Source organism: Pezoporus occidentalis, unplaced genomic scaffold (genome assembly GCF_034315485.1).
Source record: "Pezoporus occidentalis ecotype Australia unplaced genomic scaffold, CSIRO_AGI_Poc_V1 ctg165, whole genome shotgun sequence".
Taxonomy (NCBI): domain Eukaryota; kingdom Metazoa; phylum Chordata; class Aves; order Psittaciformes; family Psittacidae; genus Pezoporus; species Pezoporus occidentalis.
Genome location: NW_026913477.1, coordinates 301736 through 321013, shown reverse-complemented (window position 1 = coordinate 321013; position 19278 = coordinate 301736). Strand labels below are relative to the sequence as shown.

Sequence of the window (19278 nt, the reverse complement as noted above, 5' to 3'; positions counted from 1 at the left end):
GAAAAGGCACCACAGGGAACACAAACAAATTGGCCTCCGTCCTGTCCAGTTTTCCTGGTTTAAAAATCCATGGTATCTGTTAACAGAGCCATACATGTGTTCAGTAAGTCTGAAGTAAGGACTGAAAGTCCCTCCACTTCCACTACAGTTAGCAGTTTTAGGATGTCTGAGTATTCTCCATCTATAATTATGTTTGTCTCATATTTCTTATACTAGAATGCATTGTAAGACTTTCCACATAGCAAGCAATTCTATCATCTGGATAGTGCATTAAGTTCACTACACATAGAACAGCTGGGGTAGGGGAATTCCTTTTCAACAAGGAAACTTATTGCACACTTCATTAGATAGAAATAATAGATAGGAGCTATTAAGTAGTCTACTATTTAGTTATTTGTTAAGTTCATGAAAACATGAACCTTGCTCTAACCCAGACAATATAAGAAACACCTATTCTTCTTCAAATCCCTGATTAAGGAAAGGCATAACAACAACAGCTCCAGAGATGAGGTTCAGGAAGTGCCTAATCCTCACTATTACAACTCACTAAACTAAAATACTGCATGTATGATCACAGTATTTTCTGCTTCCATTACCAGTTTTTATCAAATAATTGTTTAGGTTGGAAAAGACATTTAAGATCATTGACTCCACCCCCTAACCCAGTACTTCCAAGTCACCACTAAACCATGTCACTAAGTGCCGCATTTACACAACTTTTAAATACTTGCAGGGATGATGACTCCACTACTTCTATAAAACTCCAGAAAAGGACTGCTTTCGCTATAAGCCAAACAACAAATATAAATATACAGTACACCTAGAAAACAGCAGATGGCTAAGGGAAAGTGCCTTCAACCATTTCCAAAGATTATTACTCAAGTGAGCAAGTCAGGAAAATAAAACAGCAGTTTAAGCAACGGCAAGCTATTTAAATCACCCTTATTGCTGCTGCATTGTCAGAGATGAACCAGTGGACTGAGCTAGTCATCTGGAAGATGTGTAAAAGTCCTGCCTCACTAGCAGGCGGAAAACATCATCTGTTAAAAGATAACAAGCTCCTTTGATTACTCAAAGCAAAATTAATGGTATAATGAAAAGAACCATAGATGATTTGAATTTATTCATCGTGGTGAAAGACACACGTCTTTTTAAGCTTTGTACAACACATATGCTAGGTTGCAAATCTCCTAGGTATAAAAGCTGATTTTATCTGTGTCATGACTATAACATTTTTTAAAATACACAATAGAATGAAAAGTCAAGTCAGTGTTTTGTACCAAGATAGAATACTTCTAAAGTTCATGTAACACATCACTATTTGAAGACTACAGGTGAGGATGCAAAAAAAAAAAAATAAAATGTACTACTGCAGATATTACTCTCAACAATCAAAACGCAAATCTCCCAAGCCTCAAAGCACCTTTACAATGTCAGATCAAGGCCTGCCACAGCCTACAAGCGCACTTAAGCCATGCAGTGCTTCATGCCGAGTAGCTATACGTGAATTTCCAAATTACTGAGACACTCTTGCAAATGTAAAGTGGGCATGAAATACACACATAGGCATATCTGTCCATTTCTTTAATTTTCCAGATTGCCAATTTTCCCAGTTTTAGCAATATTAAATAATATCTTTAGTATATTCTACTAGGGACAAACTGTACAAATAACCTCTACTGAAGATGTGGAAACTTCTTGGTGTTAATTACAAGGTTCAGCATGAACAAGGAAGAGTCTTGTAAAGCTCCCAACTTCTGTCGTATGGTTACATACCCCAGCACACTCTCCCTGGCAACCTATTCTGCTTCTCTACAAATTTCCTCTCCGTAGATGTTCTCCACATAGATATCCTGGTTAAATGGTTAGCTGCCAAATTTAACAGAAGTTCACTAAGTTTTGAATGGAAAGTTTCTTAACACAAACACCCATAACTTCGAATTACACGTGGATAGGGGTATTAAGGACTTGCTATGGACAATTTTACTTAACCTTCTAAGCATTCAGAAGACAACTCAACAGAGCTAGAGCCAGCATTACCAGTGACAGCCTCCTGAGAGCTATTATGACAAGTTTAGAGCATTTGGGAAGAAGTGCTAAAATATCACTTCAAAGGCACTGGCCAGATGCATCTGCCTCTCACAAGATTCAAAATAGTCCAAAAGGAGGGTGAGGGAGAAGCCTCATGTCCCAGCCTTATTTGACCTTCTTCTGAAAAGCTGGGAAGACATAATTTTTGTGCCTTCTCATTTTCTTTGCTCAAAAACCACATATGACCCTAGCAATTCTGTGCTTTTAAAAGGCTGCAAAGGACAAAATATGAGCTCTCAGAGGAAGAATGGTAAAAAAATATTAACCAAACAGGTCTAAAACAAAACCTCTGCTCAGATCTACCTAGAAAAGTTTTAAATCAGAATTCTAAAGTAATGATAAGTATTATAAAACATTAGCACAATGAGTAGTTTAACATTAAAAGCTTTTCAGAATGTTAATGTTGCATTTGTGGCAATTATCTTCTAATTCTTACCGATGCAAATTTGTGTCCAAAGCTTATCCACTCTTTCTGCACCAGGACTTCAAAGCCTTCAATAGTTCTGTAGTAGCTGTCGAGCATCAGCATGGCCAGTGATGTTAGCTGGGCTGTCCGGTCCCAGCCATCGCTGCAGTGAACCAATACAGAGCTCCTTCCTGAGGATACCTTGTCTGCCACTTGAATAGCTCCTGTCAAGACAAGCTGGCAAAGAGGAACAGACACCAACCACATATCAGTATTACCATTCTAACAAAAAAAAACTGATTTCTTTGTATCTACACAGTATTTAAATTGTTAGTGTTTCAATTAAAAGACCTAAAGAGCATGCTGTACTAATTGGAAGAGAATTTTCTAGGAGATCAAGTAAATTTCTTGTATAAAAACAGATTTTAGTTCCCTAATCCGTTGCAAGATCTAATTAATCTCACAGCAAATTCTTAATAAATAGGACAGAAAACAGTAACCTGGATAAACTGAAGAACATAAGCTGCTTTTTGAAGAAAGAAGATTTACCATAGGATATATTCTAAAAATTCTGTTTTTCATTTGTCTCCCTTCTTTTAACTAAATGACTTGAAATGTCTCAGTTGTTGGAAAAAGGACTTGTACAATTTTAATATGTCCTTTAAAAAGGACTTGTACAATTTTAATGTTTATTTTCCAAATACGAACAAAATTAAGAATTTATTAAGTAGAATTCCTTACATAATGTTCAATTCTTTTGCAGAGCTGTACTTGAGGCAAAAGGTTCAAAGGACAACTGGTAAGAACACTGGCGAGTTACCAGTTTTAGTATTTTATTTTAGTATTTTATTCCACAAGATGGAAATTGCAAAGTTTACAAGATTTATGTACAAAACCATTATTCACAAAACAGTCACATACATACTCACAACTAAAGTAATTACAAACCCTTCACAATGACACTTACCTGTAAGTCCTGCTCTGCTAGAGAACAAAATACATCAGTTCTCACACACACAATACACAATCAGAATAACAATGCATTCCTCTTTTAAAGACTGACATTTGACTTGAAGCAGACGATAAATGTTGACTTTACCTACTGTTGCTTAGTAATGAGATCTCATAACATACTCTAAGACAAGTTGGTAAAAAGCCAACACTCAGTGAGACTGGTTTTGCAGTCCAAGTTGTTTGACGTGTTTCATATCAGGACTATAGCAAAGTCTAACAAAGAAAACAAGTCTGATACAACAGATTTAGACAAATGTTATCTCAAACAAACAGTAAAATGTTACCTTTATATGTTCTAACCAATGGGTTGATTCCAGACTTGACAACCAGTGTGATTCTTCCACATTAGGATAAACAATGTCCTTCAACTTCTTCAAAGATTCCCGCATGACATGAATATTATGAATGTCCAAGAAGAAAAGTTCTGCATTGGGATATGCATCTTCACTTTCATATCCTCCCCCAGTTGCCTACAAACAACATTTCTAAAATGAACTTCAGTATATATGCACGCACATAGCAACTTTTCAATGGAGCAAGAAGGGAATTTTATTTATACTTTATTTTGTAGTTGGGCAATATGGAATTTCAGCTGCTTGTGTAAAACATCAGTCTTGGATACAAGCTTTGGAGGGGCACATTCTGGCAAAGAATTGCCAGGGGGCTTTCGTTTATCCAAAGGGACAAAGTTTATTAAGTACAGCACATGGCCAGAAAGACACTGAAGTTGCTTCAGGTAGCCTTGTTCCTTTCTTGACCAACTGACATTACAATGTCAATTTTTTTTTCTTTATTTATGTTCACTTTTCCCACCAAAGACTAAACAAACTCATGATTCTGAATACAAAAGAAACCAACTGACTTCCCAGACAGATTATTAATGTTAAATTAAAATGTAAAGTATAGCACACAAAACAACAATTACTCAATACATAAAAGACCACCACTTCCAGGGGATAAAACTGCTCATTTCTTTGTTTCTTAAGAATTAGGAAAAAATTCAAAGGATTTGTCTGTTTCTTTACACCACTAATTCAAAAGAGAGCAGAATCTCAGATTTACCAGAGCAAATTTGCTACCAAAAAAACCATCACCAATAAATAAAACTAAATAATAAATAAGTAAAAAAATCCTCCTTTCCTGTGTTTAAACTGCCTGGTTATTTACTACTAAAACTGAACTGATATACAATTAGAAAAAAATGACAAAAATGTTTGGATACATAAAATTAAATTCAAGTGTCAAGAATAAGCTACATTTAAGAATTACGTTCAAGAATCTTTGATTCTGCCTCTAAGAAGTTCATAATAACATTAAAGTATAAAGTTACATTTCTAACATTAAATTTTACTGCTAAAGGCTAAACATGTATTTAGATGTTAAGAAATTAAAAAACCACATAAGTAGAAGTCTGTACTACTGCTGCTCTCTCAAAGCACTTAATCACCACCACAGCAAAGGATGTACCTGGTCACAGAAGTAAGCAGAAACCCACACTATTTTAGGACACAGTGCCACTGATGAGATTTTCCAAAGGCAGGATCATAGAATTATTTATACTGGAAAAGACCTTTAAGATCACCGAGTCCAACTGTTAAGCCAGCACTGCCAAGTCCACCACTAAACCATGTCACTAAGGGCCACATTTGCACAGCTTTTACATTTCTCCAGGGATGGTGCCTCAACCACTGCCCTGGGCAGCCTGTTCCAATGCGTGATAACCCTTTTGGGGAAGAAATTGCTCCTAATATCCAATCTAAACCTCCCCTGGCACAGTTTCCTCTTGTCCTATGGTTACTGGTTACTTGGGAGAACCAATCAACCCCCACCTCACTCCATCCTCCTTTCACGTAGTTGTAGAGAACAATAACGTCTCCCCTGAATCTCTTTTTCACCGAGCTAAACAATTCCAGGTCCCTCAGCCTCAGAGAGCTGCAAAATCACAGCATTTCCTGCAGATAACAAAAACTTGTCATGCCATGAATTGTGATAAATAAATTTTGCCTTTATAAGCCATTATGCCACCAGCTACACATCAGACAATAAGCTGAAGTACAGTATAGCCTTTCCCCTTTAGTACCACCTACATTTCTGTATAGTAGCATAGTATCTCTATTCTGTGCTATGTCCTTCCTCAGATGCTGCAGTATTCTCAGAGCTGCCAGGTCTTTCATGGCCTTGAGCCATAGTATTTGATTATGCAAATATATATTTGATTATGTAAAATTATCTGTATTAATATTATTAATGTTCCCAAAAACCTCCTCACAGAAAACTTCAAACTCAGTCTTCTCCCCACCTTCTTTCACAAATATGATGATTAAGCATCTGTTTACCTTGTTTGCAACAGCATTGACATTGGGCCTAGCATCATAGATGGTCAGTTTTGAGATTTGCCCATTGGCCTCCCTGATGATATCAAGGTATCTTTCATCATCTTTATTCCGCTTGCCACTCATTCCAACAAGGGGTTGACTGCAGCGCATAATAACAGCTTGAGTCTCTGGATGAATCCATGACAGAACCTATTCACATGTCAAAACCACAGTAATTTTTAATAAAATGTATTTCTTCTAATAACTTTAGAATCCAATTTATTCTTTAAAATAGATAGCCTGAAAATTAACAATTACTTTATTTCTTCAAAAGATAATCCCCAGACATGTCAACTGCTTCCACTTTAGGCTCATAAAATTTAATAATAAAAGAGTCCATTCTTTTACACATTTAACTCTTACTGGAATTATACTAACCTATGTAATCCAGAGTATTTTAATATTTTCCTACAAGTTTTACGTTACACAAATAATTCTGAAAAGCAAACTGGAAACAAACACAGCAATGTCTGCTGAGACTAATAATTCAGAAGAATGAACTCATTGTAGAAACTATGACTAAGCTGCTCCAGTTCTTGTAGAACTTTTCCTTTTTTTAGGCAAAGAAGGAAAGTTGAACCTTTCTGCACTATCTTGAATGCTTAACCTTCTCTTTAAAGCACAGTTTGTTCCTCAGCCCTCTTTACAAAGAGGAGGCTCTGGAGCAAAGCACATGCTGCCTTTCTTGTTCCTGTGAGATAGGGGACACTTACCAGAAACAAGTGGTAGTGAGCTGCCCAAGGAAATATCCAGACATGAGACCTGTCAGTGTGTGTGGGGGTGAGCATGACTGGTTATTTCTTGACAAGAATAAAATTACTATTACCAAGGAAATGACTCTTACAGGTACAGCCACACAAAAGCCCTGTCATGAATTTTTAGATGACTGAGAAGATACAGCCCAGTTATAGGAACTTATGCACCCACTATATATATATAAAACATATATATTTTATACACATTATATATTATACATACACATGTGTGTGCATATATAGTAAATGTATAATTACAGGCCTAGCCTATTCTAGAGATGGGATTCACTAGTTAGTGAATACCATATCTAATAAATATTTATTATATTGCGATTTGCATCCGTTTGAAATTGAGATTCAAGGCAGCTTTCTGATACTGGCTAAGAATCTAGCACCTCTTCGAGTTTGCCAAATGGAAATACTAGTTAAAGCAGATTGTATTATGACACAAACAAGTATTTTCTGTAGTGCTGTAAGGAGCCAATACATAAAAATTCTCTCACCTCAAAGAATTTTAGTTACAGCAATATACCCAAAATGTCAAATAGGTTTATCTTAAATTGCACATCCCAGTTTAAAGGCCTAAAAAACCCAAGAACTCACTCCACAGACTACGCATGAGATCTTATTTTAGGACTGACCCTTGGAACTATGTTTAAATGCCATGTGGTTTGCTTACAGGAGGAAAACAGTTGCGATCACATTTTACGTGTATCCAACAATAGTCAATAAACTAGTACAGATAGCAGTCTGAGGCTCATACTTCATTAAGAAAAGGGAATCTGCAATGCTAGCATAGAAAAGTCAAGTTAAAACCAACCAAGTTGGAATGGGAGATTGTTGCAGGGGGGAAACAAAACTGTGGCTTGGCCAAGACACTACTTTCAAGCAGAAAAACCACCAGCCAATCAAAACTCTTTTGCCGTAACCACTTCCAAAAAAGCATCCTCTGTCATGCTCAGCAAAATACTGTTTGGATGCATACTTAAAACTACATACACTGCAAGGGAGCTTTCATCTCATAATACTCACCGGGATTCTATTTCGAGACCTAAAGGCAGCAACTTTCTTGAGATCATCATCTGTTGCATTATATGGCACTACCAAGAGTGATGGATATGTGTCACACAGCCCATAATGTTCATTAATAAAACTTACTCGCCACCGATCATTAGGCAGTCCCTAAAACATAACACAAAGTTTTTTCAATGTACTTTCAGCTGCAGAAATAACTCTGCTCTTGAATTTTACATGACATTATGGCCACATGGTGGCAACAACCTACCAATTTAATTAAACTATAGCACAGTTTCAAAACAGTAGAAGAAAAAAAAATATTACAAAACCACACAAAACATCTCATTGCTGATGGGATTCACAGCTTTAAACAACTATCTCTCATGCTCTTACATACACAGGTCTATTCTTATTACACGCATCTATTCTTGCAACAAGTTTCAAAGCAGTGACTAAAACCAGCAGAAGTATTTCTTTAACTGTGGGATTGAGGAAACAAAATCACCTTCTCTCCTCCCTCAAAGCTCTGCCTTTCCATTTTCCTTTGCTGAAAAGAAACTATGGTTCTGAGAAGACGGGGAAGAAGTCTCACCTCAACCCTTCCTCCCTGTAGCCTCATATTAGCTTTAGGTTAGAAATAAGATTCAGGGTAGCTTACTTATGGAGAAACAAGAACTTTTAGCTGCAGTCTGCTCAGTAAGGCATTTCATAAACAGAAGCCAGGAAACTGAGAAAGACTGATAAGCCCTCTACACATGCACAGTGGGGTTCATGCACATGTGGACGTTTATATTTTATCTTTTTTGAATCTTAGACATATAAATGTCAAACCAGAAAACTATGGCGGGACAAAAACATCCAAGGTAGTCCTTATTGTTTGCTTAAAAGAAAAAGTAATATTTAAAGCAAAAATAAATAGCCTAAATGACATTTTAAAGTTAAATATATCATCCTCTTTCATTGACATGTTTCTGAAATCACCTAAAGAGCAAGGTAGAATACAGACAGACGCATAAATAACTTCTGTAAAGCAATGCTGTTTCTAAAATAATCTGCTCCCCTCCTTCACTTTAGGAAGGTGCAGACCAAATCAAACCTATATTTAGGACACTGTAGTTACATATTTGGCACATTCTCCCTGTCCCCTGCTCATTTAACAGTGGCACATTGTAAGAGGTATCAATAGCTTCCTTCAAAAAGCAAGAACTACCTTCCTGTGACATTCTAATTTATTTTTTTTTTTAAAGCTTCCAGTGGTTTATTTTTCTTTATTTTCTTTTTCAAACTGTATTCCCATCTTCTCCCATTCTCGGCTTCCCCCATAAAGGAGCTCATAAGAGAAATGTACAAACAATAATTCCTCTATGTCAGTTGTCAGATAGGAAAGCATCAGGCAACAGCAACTTTGATAACTCACCTGTCTCCTGTATTCAGACATCGGCCTGTACACCATCCATCCATTTTCAGAAAACTTTTCTTCATTCACAAATGCAAAAAAAAGCTGTAGGATGTAAAGGAAACTTACTACACCAAGCTCTGACTGAAAGCGACAAACATGACAGCTCATCATCATCATTAGGTATAACCTAATGCCTGCCACAAAACACTTCCACACCACCCCCCGTTCTCTCCCTTTAAATCTGGTATGTGTAAGATTGTAAAGCAAAGAGCAAGAACAAACAATACAGATCTGCAATGAAATAATGAAAGTGTGACAATAGTTGAAACAAGAAGTGACAATAGGTGAATCTGCAATTACTACATAAAATATTAGATGCTAAATTGAAAGCTACATTGAAAGCTAAACTGAAAAATATTTTAATTTCTATTTGCTACCAGTAGGAAGCAGCCTTCTTTCTGCATCCCCTCCCCAACTGACCCTTACTAAAAGGAATCCAGGTTACCGTAAAATTCCATAAAAATTAAAAAGTTGCCACCAAAAGTGAAACAAAAATATGTTAACAGGTTACGCTATCTACTTTTCTCTTGCTTTATTGCTCACTCTCAAGACTCAGCATCCTCACCCAGGATTCCAAGAACTTTCTCATACCTTTTAGCTTCCTTTTCCTTTCAACCAGCTCCAAGTGGGCTCTATTACCTAACTAACCCCAGTTCTTCCTTGGTTTTTATAGTTCATGATGAAAGCAGAAATGTTTATTTCAAGAATCTCCTTCATTGAGAAAATGGATTTTGGTGGCTTACAAATTCTTCAGATGCCAACTGGAGCATGAAACTAAGTTGTTACAGAAGAGAATATGTTGTCCTGAGCTAATTAAGCAACAGCAGCCAGAGGAGAGAGCATTCCAGAGCCCATCATAGCTTGTTTGTGACAGAAAAGCTGAAAGTCTCCTAGCTATTCAAAGACATTAAAAGAAGAAACTGGAGGGTAAAACTTAACATCCCAAATATACATCATTTTCAAAGGCAACCATTTGCTGCATTTCTGCTTTTCTGAACTAAGCAGAAATGCAGCAAACCTGACGAGCAAGAAGATGCCCCATAACCATGTTTCTAAGGTGTCATGGTTACATCTACTGAGGTAAGGCAATGCTTCCCAAGTGCACCACACGCTAAGAAAGAGGTTTCTTAAGAACTTACGGTACAATGGTTTGAACAGTAAACAGCTCTAATCACAACACAAAACTGAATCCCTCCAGAAGGAGGGGTTTTCCCCTCATGTGTTTCAAATCAACGAGCATTTTAACAGGATGTCACTGCTCACACAATATACTTTATCCCACTAGTTTCTAGAAACCATATTTTTATATTAAATCAGTATTTTAGAGCAAGTACATTCACTGGCAATTTTGCAGAAGTGAACAATGCATTCCCAAGTTGTGTTTTCTGAACCTCTTCACCATTTTTAAAGTAGTAGGCCCTCAGAGTAAGTAAGCATTACTGATTCTTTTGCCTAAAAAAACCCTACTATCAAGTGGGATGGAGGGAGAGATTTAGAAAGGAAAAGTAAAGAGGTGGACATCAACTGTATCAGAAAAAAATTCCATCAGAAGTACATGCAAGTATCAGAAGTTAAATTAAAAAAAAAACTGAAAAAGTTTTTGCAAACTAGGAATACAGCAAAATAGAAATACCGCTATCTAAAGCAGTAGATGCAAGTGATTCGCTGAACTGCGAATAAACAGCTACACACAAAAACCATCCCCTCCTCCTCATGGGAATTTGCCATATCCTGAAGAGCAACTATGCTAAGAATTCACCAAGGAATCAGAGACAAAAGAGAATCTTATCACAGTAGAAAACAAACACAGGAATCCTAACAGATCATTTAAAAGATGTCTCAAAGGCAGGAATATATTATTTAAGTTGACACGGCAAATCCCATGCGAGAACTTAAAAACTACCCAGCTTAAGCAATACAAGTTTATTACAGTGTACTATTTCATAGGTGATTTTACTGATAAAGAGGGTGCTGCTCCAAACCTCCAAACTAGAAACAAACAAGCGGCAGCTACGTTGTTCATGTAACCCACAAAATAACCCACAAGAATGCAGATGGAAAAGTGTATTTTGTTCTCACCTTTTTAAAAAACAGGGATAAATTTACTAGGCGTGAGGAGAAGATGAACAAAATTCTTTCTGAAAGAATTATTTCCTACTACGTAAAGTATGTTTCACTTAAAACACTACTACAGCAGCTTTACCACATCTGCTGCAAAAGCTTTCAGTCACATAACCCACAGCTATTAAAGCTGACAATTATGCTTCATCAGCTCTGTTGACATTCACGGTAGTGAATGCCTTCATTCTTCAAATTCTTCCTATATTGCTCAAGGAAATGAATCAACTCAGCAAAAATCTGCAGCCTAACGAGTAACAGGAGACTACAATGAAGGAAAAGGTGTATGGAGCAAAACTTGGGCTTAGATTTTTATACAAGCAATTCATAGAAAGCTCTTCCAAGTATACTCCAACAAGAACACTAGTTAAAAGTGAGCAGTATATAAAAACCTGAAGACTAAAAATTACTTTTCTCCTGCAAGAGTTGACTGAATTATAACAAACAAATTATACACAGTTCTATGTGCACACTGGGTACAGACTGTACAGTTAGTGTGGTTACTACTAGAAGTCTTACTCATTGTACAGAAGAGATTAAAGATCTGAATCCTGCCCCAGCACTCCCAATGGCCTTTCACTTAAGGCTTGTTTTTTCAAGTTTTGAAAATATTCTTTGAGGATAGCCTGAGCTTTAGTCCAGGATAAATACTAGAGTCTGAAGCACAGCAACATCTCCAGCCTACCTTAGACCTGTCTCTCACAACAAAATACACAAGGCAATATATAAAGCAGTTTCGAAGAGTAAAAATGCTTCCTTTCCCACTCTGACAACCATAGCATAGTTCTATTCAACAATATACAGCTTAAAGCAATTTCTCAACCTAAGATTTTCATAAATTCATATCCACTTAAGCAGATCGGTAGACGTAAGTAAAATTTGTATCCTTCTATGCGTTCCAACATGAGACAGTAGAAAAGTCAGAGTAGCAGAATGTGCGTTTAAAACTCCACATACATTTATACTCCTTTCACAGTTCTAATTTCAAACCACAGTTTAACTGCAGCGTAACAAGCAACCCCATTTTAATACTGAGAAACTGACACTTTAGCAAACATAAGATATACGCTTGGATACAATTGTATTTTCTTACTTGCGTCAGTACAAACCATATTTAGCACACATTTGTACATTATTTTTCATAGAAAAAATGTGATATGAGCAACATAAAGTAATTTCTATTAAATAACATTTATTTGTTGGAGTTTCTATTATTCTGATAGCAAACCAAATAGATTTCTTCATTATAACTGGGTCTGTCAATGTGATAAATACATGTTTTGATCCCAGAAAGCATTTATTATAGTTCAGGTAAGCTTCACATCTGCACTAATGACCCACATATTTCTACTTTCACCCTAAATAACCCAAGGTTACGGATAAAGCACAGTATGTAACTGTATGTCCTGATTTAACTTAATATTGATGAACCTTACCTCTCAAAGTGCACATAAACTGAATGCAATTCTACAGCGCAGCAGGCAAACAGGAAGAAAAATTATGGGAAGAAAATATGCCATTCACAATATACTGTTCGCAGACCACTTGAGGTAAAATTTCAGGTGCTACCGTAGTAAAAATACACGGCATAGCTTTTTGTACATACAGGTTTCTTTGTATTCATGCCCCTCAGACACAATTATTGTGTCAGGATGAAAACAAGGAAGTCACTTCACTGCCTGCAGGCATTTCGTATGGACCACCCGGGTGTATTTATATCCTTCAGAGTGCAGAGAGCAGAAGGTCAGAGAAGCAAACTACATAACCAGCTATAGGAATCATAGGGCTCCACAAAGAGAAAAGCCCTGGCTGCCTCTCTCAGTGCACCATCGTGCACACAGACAAGCCTTTCAAATACCAAAGTATAGTAGAAAGTTGGCCACCACACAAAAGGTGGCAAAAAATGCTTCCACACACCTTTCCATCCCTCCGTATCTATGGCATATTCCTCCTAAACTCTCCTTCTCTCCAAACAATACTTTAGGTACTCTGAGCCTCCAACCTAACTTATAGTCATTTCTTCCCTCCACACAAGAAATTCTGTTCCCTCAGACTGTCATTAATTCTGCCTCTTCAATGAAAAGCACTTCTCCACAGCTCCTATTGCACCCCACCTATTTTCCCAGGAATTATTATACCAACTGCAGCTTCATTAGATGTGTCTGAATTAAATAAGCATGGGTGGAAATTTAAAAACGTAAAGCCTGCACACAAGAGACATTCAGGTTCAGACTTCCATGTCTGATGGAAGCCCAGCAATTCCTATTAGTCTATCTAGAAATCAGTTCCAAATTCTTTCCAACTGCTATGGAAAAAAATAAATAAATAAATCAAGGAAAGCACTAAAGAGGTAAGAAAAAAAGAAGTATAGCAAACTACCACTCAGAAAGCTTATGGGGCGCAAGGCTTGTGATTTATCAGTACCTGTAGTTCGTAAAATCAAGTGAGATTCATAATAACCAGTTGGGATTTTTGCAAAAGCAAATTAAAGCCTCTTTGCATAGAACAGAAGTCAGGTTTTCATTGCAGATCCATAGTCTAAAAGCAGAAGGCTACTGCTTCACTTCAGAAAACGCTTTAAAATCTTGCAATGTTTTTGGTGAGCTGTTTTTTATGCTTCACTGTGCAAATAACTCTGTTTACTTCCTTGCAGTGATTTTGAAAATGCAGGTGCTAACCTGCAATTTCAACACACGCAGTCTCTTTTTCAGTCTTCCTACAGATTAAGTACTTGCCTTTGACTATCAATTTATCATTACCATTTTGCACAGAAAAATAGTATGCGATACACTGGTTGCTCACAACACAATGTAGTTCTGTGAGATAAAGGAGAGAGCAGCTGCAATCTGACAACACAGTTTGGCAAGCAATCTATTTACAAATGGTTACATATTTACTCTACTTATGGAATCACAGTAGATAAATACACATGCTACTTCAGCATATAATATATATACAATTTATTAAATACTTCCCCAACCCTTATGCATTACAAAAGAAGAAAGCAGCAGAACTACGACAGCGTCTTACAAACATGCAAAGAAAATTGTTTTTTCTATGTCTAACTTACTGGTTGATGCTTTTCATATATTATAGATCACTAAGCTTTTACTCTGTAGAAAAGGCTGTCAGTTTCTCAGTGTGTTTAAAACTAAAGATACCATTATCCTTGCCTTTAATATGCCATTACTGCAACTCAGCCAGTTGTTTGCCTGAAAGCTAAGATCAGACATCACAGTATTTACATAATTAACTTGTGATCATTTGTGAACATGGTAACCTTATACCATTATTGCACAGAGATTGACAGAAGTCATTCAGAATGAAGCCCCAAGTCAAAATGCTTTTTGCAAAATCAAGGTCTCCATTGGACAGGTATGTATGCCAGACTTCACTGCCATCTAAGATCATCTTTATAGATCCAATGACAACACTGGCATAATCTGACTCTCACACACTTTATCAGGATAACTAGGTACATCGGGAGCAGGAGAGGTCGAAGACAGCATGACTGCCAGTGTGTCTCACCAAAACTGGCATTCCCACAGAGCTATCATGGTTAGAAATAAATACATATATCACACAGGTATGATGGTGGCAAATAATCTTATGAAAATGATGTGTAGTTTCAAGATAAGATCAGGAAGTGAAGCAGCTGCTATGCAGAAGCTAAACTACAGAGACTAAATATATCTCATCTTTTGTGGGGCACTACAACATTTGGGGGGGATTTTTTTTGTTTTGTTGGCTTCAATAAAAAACAAAACCCAAACTTTAAAAAAGAAACCATTCATCAACAATTTTCTGCCAATTAGCACAAGTCTGTAAGTGCAACAAAGTATTATGCTGTTTGTTCCACATCAACTAAGCTGCCAGTCAGATTTTTACATCATGTTATTGATTCCAGGGGATCTGAAACTAAACTGTGCTCAAACTGGAGAGAGACAAGAATTAGCTTCTGGAAGCAAGCACACAGGACAATGTTGAGAAACTAACAAACAGTTGCAAACAGACCTGTGATTTATTACAGGCTTTCAAACACTGCTGTTCATACCATGATAGAGAAAAATCTTAAAAACAGTACGTACACTCTACTGAGAAATAATGTTTTGGGCTGCATTTACCGTCTATTTGTCAGACAACAGTAGAACACTAAGAAAATTTAGTGAGGCATCCCTAAAAGCTCTTGCTTAGGATCAGCAGTAAGGATATGCACAGTTCCACTACACAGAAAAACCGGTCAGGTAAAAATCTGACACAAAATATAAAAGCACAGACAAAAATCACAGCACTGAAGGCTTAGACCTTTATTGTCCCAGTGATGCTTGCTTTCCACCACAAAGCTGCACAAGCATCAGTGCCGCTGAACCAGCTGAAGATCAAGGATACAGTTCCACAAGGCAGTCTGAGCAAACTTACCTGTTTAACACTGATAAAAATAGGACATCCCTCTGCTTTCTCTCCTGCCTGCTCCCTATTCCACACACATGCCCTCTTTTGCACTGGTTCTGGTGCATTTCAAACCTGGTCTCCTCAAATTGTTAAAAGTGTCACAAGCCTAACTCAGAAAACAGAATATTTTGTGCTTGGTAAGTGAGCTGCATTGGCTTACTTGGCAATTATACAACTATCGATTTGGTACAAGAGGAATAATCAACTACATCGCTGGAAGGTAGAGAGAAGGAGACCAGAAAAAAAAAAAAGAGCTGAGCATACGAGTAGCAGGAGGCTGTCATCTTTACCCAGCTGTCATGTGAAGCCACAGCATGTTCTTTATAAAAAGACTTCCCTGATGGAGCTGGCTGCATGGTCAGACTGTTAGCCTACATTCAAAGGAAAAGGCAGGCATGCACAGCTCAGACATACTGTCAAATTAAGACGGTGAAACCTTGTTCTAAACCAGTCACTGAAAGAGGCAGTCCCATCATTACCCTTCATTCACAACCAGCCACAGATGCCTCAACTCCATCCTCACACTGGGCTGACAAGACAGGAAACAACTCAGGGTAACGCTTTCTGTTTGTTTTATTTTTTTTACTCTGTTTTTTTACTTTGCTTTAGTCTCTTTAATCCCCTATCTGGTTCATCATAGAGCCTCAAACTCATGCAAGGAAAGCCAAGGCAGGGATGAACAACCAGGCAAAAATACACACCTTTGGCAGGATCAATTTAAACTGCTTGCTGCAATATGGTGAAAGCACACCAAAAATATCACACACTTGCTTAGCTCATTTTAAAGTTTTTATTCACTTTGTGATATTAGAAAATCAGGGAAGGTGCAACTTCATGATACAGCATAGGTTTACTTTATTTCACTCTAAAGTAATCATAATTTCTAATGGTTATACCCTGCTCCAAACATAGCCAAGAGATAAAAAGTACAGCCATATCTTCCCCAGTTTTGTGCTTTGCTGAATTGGAAGGCAACACTACCTCTGCCTTGACTGAGCATTTCTTTATTCAGTGTAACTTCTATTGGCAAGTTACATTCAGAATGGGCAAGGCCATGTAATGATGAGCTGTACTATGCTCAACAGGTGCAACAATAAAGCAGGAAGTGCACTACTCCCCATATTACTCACAACCATTGCTAGACAGGAACACCAGAGCTGAGGTGACAAAACCTCATACAAGTCCAAATGTCATTACCATGTTATTCAAGCCCTGTAGTTGGATTGCACACCATAAAAATAAACCACAAGGGACTTTTCTAAGTCGGTTACAACTTAATTTGTCCATATGCATTACATACAACTCCATACTGGTCCTCAGTGTAAGGAGGAACAGAATTCTTCACCATGAGATCAAATATGGAATGAGACTGTCCAGAGACATGACAGAACCTACCCCAAAAGAAAAATTCAAGACTAAGCTTGACTGTGCCCAGGATACCCTTATCTACAGCCCTATTTGCAACAGAAGACCCTCTTGACACAAACTTCTCTATAATTTTTCTACATATAGCTTTCTCTTTTCCATCATTCTTTCAAAGTCCATATATCCTGTTATGCTTTCAATCATTCTCTCATATTGTAAGATGCAAAAAAACGCCAGCAGTAGTCAGTGATATATTTGCTTCCTGTACTCACAGAGAAGCCTGTTGTAGAACTCCTCACACCTACCCAAACGTAGAAATGTTTCATTTCTTGAGACCTATCCATTAACATTATGGAATGTTATAACCAAAAGCATTTATTTTTCCTTATTCATTCCAGACTGTTTGCATATAAAATGCTGATTTTCTGCAAAAAAGTTTCAAAGAATTAAATGTGTATAGAGTATAGCCTACTGATTGACATGTATCTTCAGAGAAGGAAATAACATTCTTGCTGCAGCCTCAGACTCAACAATTCTCTGCACAAAGTTCTTAAAGATTCATAGCAGAACCCTCTACCATTTTGTGAGCAGTTACTCAATTATTCTAAATGAAACCATCCCAATGAAGCATAAACTGAATTTTACAACAGACAAAATGAAGAATGAAGAGCTGTCAAAATTATCCACACCAAGCACAATACACAGATTTTGGCACAGAAACAGAAGATAATGGTTAGTTATCATTGTCATTCAATTCCTTCCGTTAGATCATCTTTTAACCTGAAAAAAAATCTGTAAATTCATTACTATATTAGCTGCCTGTTCTATTTTTATCAGTTTCATCAATAAAACAAGTGTTGTCTTAACATGTCTCTTTTTTCTGAAGTAAAACTCTCGGTTATTCATATTTATCGTGGCCTTGGAGGCTCCCCAAAAATCAAACATTTTCAAGAAATCAAGGCATGTACTACTGCATTTCCTAATTAGGGAGGATAACTTGCAGTCTCTAAGAAATGAAATCCATATGGATCATAAGTATTCAACAGTTTACCTGACATATAGCATATAACACAATTTTATAAATATGTAGATCTAAGTGTTGTAAATGTACAAAATAAAAACATTAACTCTTTAGTTTATGCAGATTGTGGTTATGCTTTTTAAGCAACCATGATGTCCATTAGTGGGTCAAACAGTTACTTTGCAAGAACACTGCATTAAAACAACTCAACGGCATAAATGATGTAACTTACCAAGTTATGTGACTGGGGAAAAGCATATTTTGTGAGGACTTCGAATATATCTCTTCTACTGTGCCCTTCTTGTTTTAATGCAAACCGTAAATTTCTCATGTCCTGAAACAAAGGCATTATCTTCTAAGTGAACGAAAGCAGCAAGATATTTTTATGACATACAAATGCTATATTATTCACTAAGCATGATTTAGAATCTGCTTGCAACACACCTCAAGCCATTGTGAGTGTTCAGTTTTATTTCTTATCCCACAAAATAAAATAGAGCATAAGAATTCTACAAATAAAGCAGTACCACACTCTGCAATGCAAACATTGCTTTGTCACAAAGCCATCAAAAATGACTGTATCTGATTCACTAAAAAGTCTCCTGAGCTATTGAATATTTGCAGGATGGGAATTACTCTATGTTTTCAAAATGAAAATTTGCCAATTATCTGTCTAGACTACATTCTCCCTAGCTATTTTATCATCACTAATGTCAAAAATAAGCAATCTGTGCATTAACTAAAGAATCAAATGTGTATACATACTCCATTAATGAGTCAAAGAATCCCAAATTATCCACTGGGAACCCCCCAGTGACCATATTTTTTTATGGTGACATAATTTTTTTGTGTTACTAAGGAAGCAGAGAGTTCCTAGGCTTTTCACTGCCTTTACACCTTACAGAACCCCCATCAGAGGTGTTCTCCAAAAAAATTTTAGGATTATAAAACAATTACTTACAGAACAAATGAAATAATGAAGCAATGCAGGAATAAAGCCCTACAACACTGCTGCTGTGCAACACCTATCATCAGTTAGTGATTCAGAAAGGAAGTCCAGTCCCTCTCCTCACACACAGAGGACAGCCCTTTATACAACAGGTATTTCCCTCTTCAGTTCCAAAAATCTCTTTTTAAATTTAGCTGTGGGGAATTTGTATTTTAATTCCTATAAATAGGTAAGCAGTGAGAAACGGAATCTTCAG

The 19278-nt window shown here is 36.9% G+C and overlaps 1 protein-coding gene across 4 annotated transcripts in view; it reads right to left on the bottom strand.

The window, feature by feature from the left end:
- MTM1 (myotubularin 1) overlaps positions 1–19278 on the bottom strand; it is a 39863-nt gene that overhangs the window by 5394 nt on the left and 15191 nt on the right. For all 4 annotated transcript variants that reach the window (XM_062613267.1, XM_062613268.1, XM_062613269.1 and 1 more), the window contains 6 exons: positions 18306–18407; positions 9076–9159; positions 7674–7823; positions 5848–6036; positions 3796–3981; positions 2528–2734 (listed from right to left, as the gene is read on the bottom strand). In XM_062613267.1, the coding sequence (XP_062469251.1) occupies positions 2528–2734; positions 3796–3981; positions 5848–6036; positions 7674–7823; positions 9076–9159; positions 18306–18407 (918 nt within the window). The remainder of the gene's footprint in view (positions 1–2527; positions 2735–3795; positions 3982–5847; positions 6037–7673; positions 7824–9075; positions 9160–18305; positions 18408–19278) is intronic.